Source organism: Pseudozyma flocculosa, assembly GCF_000417875.1.
Source record: "Pseudozyma flocculosa PF-1 unplaced genomic scaffold scaffold00016, whole genome shotgun sequence".
NCBI classification, from domain to species: Eukaryota; Fungi; Basidiomycota; class Ustilaginomycetes; order Ustilaginales; family Ustilaginaceae; genus Pseudozyma; species Pseudozyma flocculosa.
The window spans coordinates 600355-606373 of NW_006920884.1; the positions used below are offsets into that span (position 1 = coordinate 600355).

Genomic DNA, 6019 nt, shown 5'->3' on the forward strand with positions numbered 1-6019 from the left:
CGGACCGGTTTCGGTTCGGCCGTACCGTACCCGGACGTACGCCGTCCGTCCCGTTTCCGTACGTCCTCCGTTAACCGTACCGACCACTCGTCACTCTCTCCTCGGCCCCCCCCGCCCCCCCCCCCCCACCGGTGGATGACAGGAGAGGGGTTTTCTGCGTCGCACGGACGGAGGTCTGTCTAGGCGTCGTCGCGGACCGATTCGATCGAGTCGGGGTAGCGGAAGTCGTTCGAGTAGCGCACCTCGTCCATGATGGCCATGGTCAGGAGCGACTCGTCGAGGGTGCATCGGTCGGCCTCGTTTTTGCCGTCGCGCAGCGCTCGGGCGCACGCATCGGCCTCCCAGAACATGCTGATCCGTCGGTCAGTCGGTCGGTCGGTCGGTCGGTCAGTCGGTCGGTCGGTCGGTCGGATGGGTCGAGAGGAAGGGAGGGAGGGAGTGGGGGTCGCACAGGTCAGCCTGACGTGGACGTGGTTCCGCGAGCACAGGCGCCGCACCGCCGCGGTACAGCTAGCCACTCACCCGTGTCCGGGAATGGGGAACGTCTTGGTCTGCGGCTCGCCCAGCTCGCCCTCGGCGTCCCTCAGCCGCAGAGTGTAAGATTCGGGGCGGTAGGTGGGGAATGGGACCGACAGCTCTCCCTTCTCGCCCTGGACGAGGACGACATAGTGCGGCGAGCTCTTGACCGTCATGTTGGTGGTGGCGATGCCCTGCGCTCCCATCTGGTCAAAGTTGAGGGCGACGGTGGTGAGCTCGTCGACGCCCGTCAGCGGAGTCTTTACGATGCTGCCGTGCACGCGCGGTTGGGCGCGGGCGTTGTCCGGGTGCTGGTAGAGGACGAGCATCTGCCAGGTGAGGGCGTAGATGCCGAGGTCGAGGAGGGCGCCGCCGCCGAGGTCTGGGTTGAAGAGGCGGTGGTTTGGATCCGGCTTGAAGGCGATGCTGAGGTCGCTAAAGACGCGGTGGATCTTGCCGAGCACGCGGTCGTGGTGGAGCAGGCGCTGGATCTCGACGACGACGGGGAAGAAGCGGATCCAGACGGCCTCCATGAGGAAGAGGCCGCGCTGCCGGGCCACCTTGGCCAGGTGGGCCGCCTGCTTGGCGTTGATGGTAAAGGGCTTTTCGCAGCACACGTTCTTGCCCGCCTCGAGGCAGAGGAGCGTGTTTTCGTAGTGGTGCGAGTGCGGCGTGGCGACGTAGATGATGTCGATCTCGGGGTCGCGCACCAGCTCCTCGTAGCTGCCATAGGCGCGGCAGCGGGCGGGGTCGGCGCCGACGTCGGCGAGGAAGTGGCGCGCGCGCTCGGCCGACGTCGACGAGGCGGCGGCGACCACCTGGTGGCTGACGTCCGAGACGTTGCGCGTCGAGGGATCGACGAGGAGGTCCTTTGTAAACGTGGCTGCGATGCCGCCCGTGGCGAGGATGCCTGCGGCGCGCGCGGAGGGGACAAGGCGGGGAACGACGAGGAGCGTGTGCGGTCAGGACGAGGACGGGGCCGAGCGATGGACTGGACCGCGCGACGGAGCAAGGAACGGGGCTACTCACCCCACTTGCAGGTAAAGGGAGACGACATGGCGGCGGCGGTAGGGTGCAGCTGTCAGGAAGGGAGAGAGGGGGGTCAAGTTGATGGTGGTGGTGGTGGCAGCGAAGCCGAAAATCCTGTCTCAAGAGGCTAGGCTTGGGTCAAGAAGGCCGAAGAGGGGACCGAGGAGGGCCAGCTGCCCCTCTGACAGCATCCTGCCTGGCAGGCGTGCTGAGTCGCCGGTCTGGTCTGACGGATGATGGGGGCTGCAGGGCCATGGCCAGGCTTGCCCACGCCGAAGCCGACTAAGAGAGTGGAGTGAGTGGACGCCATCTCGGACGGCGATCAGGACGGCGACCAGCTGGCGCGCGTCGGTGCGTCATGAGCCGGCGGGCCTAGGCGCGTGCGGCTGGGCGTGCGGCTGGGCGTGTGGCTGGCCGGAAAGCGCGGCGTCGGCCCTGGCCGCCCTGCCAACCACAAGCGCCTCGGAAGTCGGTCAAAGGCGGCCAGGGCAGGGATCAAGGAATCGGGTGCCGGCTTGGGTGCAGTCCCTTTCACGCCGTCCGCCCGCTTGGCCAATCGTGAATCGGAAGGGGGGGGGCAGAGCAGGCAGGCGGGCGGGCCACCCTTTTGCGCGCGCCTCTTGGCCCTCTGGCTCCCTCTCTCTCTCTCTTTGGCTCGGCCCAACTCTCGACGCCCTAGCCGGCTCTCGGGCTTGTTAGCCGCCAGCACCAGCCAGACCCCAACACTCGACCCATCCTCGGCCTCTGCGGCACCACCGGCCATCACAAAGTCACTGCCACCATCACCACCATCACCACCATCACCACCATCACCGCCATCACCGCTATCACCACCATCACCGCCCAGCCAGCATCATGTCGTCGACTGACCCCGCACAAAAGCAGGCCCAGCAGCAACCACAGGCTGCCCGGGGCCACCACACTGCTGCTGCTCCCGCCGCCGCCGCCGCTGCCGCTGCCGCTGCCGACGACGACCAAGACGACCTCGACGACCTCGATGGTGAGTGCTGCTCTCGGTCCCGCAAACCGAGCGAGTCGACCGTCGCGCTGACTTTTTCCTGCCAATCTCATGCCTCGCCACCACGCCCGGCAGACGTCCTCGACGAGTTCAACAAGCCGCAGCCCTCGACGTCCGCCACGGCCGGCCCACCCAAGTCGCAGCCTCCGCCCCCGCCCTCGGACGCCAACCCGTCCTCGTCGTCGGCGACAGCACCCCTCGCGGCGCAAGGCGAGACCGACGAGCTCGATGCAGACGGCCTCGACGACATCCTCTCGCAGGACTTTGCAAAGGAGCTCGCCCAGGGCATGGAGGCCCTCATGAAGGAGCTCGGACAGGCAAACCCATCGGCATCCGGAGCAGCCAAGGCGGGCTCTGCATCCGCAACAGGCGCACAAGACCCGCAGTTCAGCGAAGAGGAGCTCATGAAGCAGTTTGAGCAGATGATGGCCGGCTTCTCCCAGCCCTCGGCAGCACCACCGTCAGCACCAGCAGCAGCCGGGCCATCCTCATCGACAGCCCAACAGACTGGCACGCAGCAGCCGCCCGCCAACTTCAACGACGCGCTCAAGGCCACCATGGACCGGCTCAAGCAGTCGGACGCCTCGGCCACGGCATCCTCGAGCAGCGCCGGCGCCGACCCCTTTGCCGCGCTCGGCGGCGCAGGCGGCGACGACATGGCCAAGCTGCTCGCCGCCCTCGGCGCCGGCGCCGGCGGCGACGGCGACGACGGCATGGACAACCCGGAGCTCGCCAAGATGCTCGAGGGCATGATGGACGAGCTCATGAGCAAGGAGATCCTCTACGAGCCCCTCAAGGAGCTCCGCGACAAGTACCCCGCCTACCTCGACGGGCCCGACTCCAAGGGCGACTCGCCAGACGACCGCGCGCGCTACCAGGCCCAGCAGAGGTATGTCGGCGAGATTGTGGCCATCTTTGAGGACCCCAAGTACGACGCCAAGAACAGGGACACGACGGCCCGCATCCAGGACCTCATGAACCAGGTGAGCTTCGGTTCGGCGCACGAATCATTGCACGGCTACCCCCGGGAGCCATCCGTCGTCTGACATGTGACCCGCCCGCCCGCTCGATCTGCAATGCTCCTCCTTTCCCCCCGCCTCTCGCAGATGCAGGATTGCGGATCGCCGCCGCAGCAGATTGTGGGCGAGATGCCCGCCGAGCTGGAAAACATCCCGGGCTTTGGCGGCGACAACGGCGAGTGTACCATTATGTAAAAGTGAAGGGAAGGCCGCCCCGACTGGACACAATGCATACCGTGCAACCTGTCCTCCTTGTCCGCCTCCCGTTGACTACGCGCTGTGACGCGGCGGAGGGACGTCGGTCGGCGCAGAGTGAGCGCGACGGGGGTGGTCACGACTGGATCCATCAGCATGCTCTCTCTCACTTTCAGCAAAGAGCAAGGAGGTTGGTCAGAGAAGAGGGGCGATGGCGAGCCAGTCGACCCGAGACCGCGAGACGGGGTCGCACCGGCTCCGTCGTGCCCACGTCGACTCCTGGCCGCCAAGGAAGAAGATGACGATGACCCGAGAGGCCACGACTGGATCGCATCGCATTGCGACGCAACGCAGTCGCACCTCTTGCACGATGCGCTGCCACTCCACGTTCTCATCGGCCTCCCCTGCCAGCCTCCCTCTTTAGAGTGTAGACAGTCGCGAAGTACAGCCTCGATGGCCAGAGCGGTGACGTTGTTGGGCTGTGGTTGGGTCGATGTCGAGCGGAAGGGGAAGGAAAGGCGGTTTGATCGAGTGCAAGAGGTGGCGAGTGTGGAAGGATGGCTTGGAAGGATGTCCGGCGTCGCCCGACAAGGCGCACTGACCACCTTTTTGCAGCTGGACCCTCGGCGGTTTGTCTCTTTCCACCACCACCACCACCGGCACCACCACCACCCACCCACCCACTCGTCGCCACGACCACTTCCGCCACCAGCACGACCACGGGGCACGCCACAAGGCCACACGCCCGTCGAGAATGGCGGTCAAGTCACTAGCCAAGCCGCTCGTCGCGCACGTCGGACGGGGACGCGGGATCACGCCACGCGCCTTCGTCGAGGGGTACCAGCTGGCGCAGCGACCCGGGTTCTTTCCCTCGTTCCTCCGCGGTCCCGATTGCACCGACGGCGACGGGGCAGGAGGAGAGCGGGATGCACGGCCGGTATGGCGCGCCCTCTCCTCGTGGTCGCATCGGGACGAGAGGGGGATCGAGACGTTGCGCGGCATGAAGAGACGGGATACGGCCGATCTCGTCGTTCCCGTCGAACTGTCCCGACCTGGATTGGGATACAATGCCCCCCGTGAGGAGGGAGCGACGACGACGAGGGGCGGGTGGGACAGGATCTCGCTCCCCTTTGGCCTGTTCCTCGATGCCTTCATCTCCCAATCCATTCCCTGGTCCTCTTCCCCTTCCCCTTCTCCCTCCTCCTCGTCGGCGGGGTCGGGGTCGGGGTCGGGGTCGGGGCAGGGGGATCCAGGAGTGGTGGGGTACATGGCGCAGTACGATCTCCTCTCCCTCTCCCCCTCTCTCTCCTCGGACGCACCACCTCTCCCTCACACGCGTGCAGGACCGAGGGGCGACCGCGAGCAGTGGCGATCCAACCTCTGGATCGGGCCCGGGTGCACCTTCACGCCAATCCACCGAGACCCGTACCACAACCTCTTTGTCCAGATCGTGGGCCGCAAACGCATCCACGTCTTTCCGCCCTCGGCCCACTCCAGCCTCTACCTCTTCAAAGAGGGACCGCAGCAAAACACCTCAGTCATCCACTCCGAACGTCCCCTCCGCACCGACGGGGCAGACGACATGCACCGCCTCTTTCCCCTCGTCGAAAAGGCACTCGGCGCAACCCACACCGCCGTCGTCGACGTCGGACCCGGCGATGCCGTCTTTATCCCTCAAGGCTGGTTCCACTGCGTCGCTAGCCTCGAGACGAGCGTCAGCGTCAATTGGTGGTTCCGCTGAGTCCGACGCGCGACGTCTACCGTGGCGCTACGCTACGCTACGCTACGCCACGCTACCTACGTTGCGCTGCACTGCGTACCGCTGCTGCTACCGCGCTCCGTCACTCCAACAACGGACAGCGCAGAGGAGGCGGATCTGCGCTTCGCTGCGCCACACTGCTCTGCTTCGACCCCATCAGTGACGCTGGAGCCGGCGAGCCATGGCCTCGAGGTGCTTGGCCAGGCGGTCGGCCTCGTGCTGCGCGCCCCTGCCGCCATCGAGGGTGATGGACTCGGTCAGGCCGGGCAGCGTCGTGGCGCCGTAGCCCAGCCAGCGGCCCGGCGCGACGCCCAGGTGCTTGTACCACGTCCGGCCGGGCAGGCCCTGCGGGTCGATGAAGCCCTGCTCAAACAGGCGCACCTTTTCATTCAGCCGGCGCACACGGCCCAGCACCTTGCGCAGCGCACCGTCGTGGCCGCCGTGGCCGTGGTGCGAGTCCGCCGCCGCCGAGGTGCGGCGTCG

General features: G+C 66.8%; 4 protein-coding genes across 4 annotated transcripts in view; 2 read left to right on the top strand and 2 right to left on the bottom strand.

The window, feature by feature from the left end:
- Positions 1-179: 179 nt before the first annotated feature.
- Positions 180-1573, bottom strand: PFL1_04877 (uncharacterized protein; the record flags this gene model as incomplete). The annotated part of the gene is made up of 3 exons (XM_007882405.1): positions 180-351; positions 523-1426; positions 1546-1573. 3 exons carry the CDS (start codon positions 1571-1573, stop codon positions 180-182), a joined length of 1104 nt encoding a protein of 367 aa, XP_007880596.1.
- Positions 1574-2400: 827 nt separating this feature from the next.
- On the top strand, positions 2401-3777 carry PFL1_04878 (uncharacterized protein; the record flags this gene model as incomplete). The annotated part of the gene is made up of 3 exons (XM_007882406.1): positions 2401-2545; positions 2639-3546; positions 3670-3777. 3 exons carry the CDS (start codon positions 2401-2403, stop codon positions 3775-3777), a joined length of 1161 nt encoding a protein of 386 aa, XP_007880597.1.
- A 754-nt stretch (positions 3778-4531) lies between these two features.
- PFL1_04879 (uncharacterized protein) lies at positions 4532-5518 on the top strand (the record flags this gene model as incomplete). Its single annotated transcript, XM_007882407.1, has 1 exon — positions 4532-5518. The coding sequence occupies one exon, from the start codon at positions 4532-4534 to the stop codon at positions 5516-5518; it is 987 nt and encodes a 328-aa protein (XP_007880598.1).
- A 174-nt stretch (positions 5519-5692) lies between these two features.
- The window catches only part of PFL1_04880 (uncharacterized protein), a gene marked incomplete at both ends in the record, with an annotated part of 2637 nt that continues 2310 nt past the window's right edge, over positions 5693-6019 (bottom strand). The window contains one exon of the mRNA XM_007882408.1: positions 5693-5950. Within this exon, the coding sequence (XP_007880599.1) occupies positions 5693-5950 (258 nt within the window). The remainder of the gene's footprint in view (positions 5951-6019) is intronic.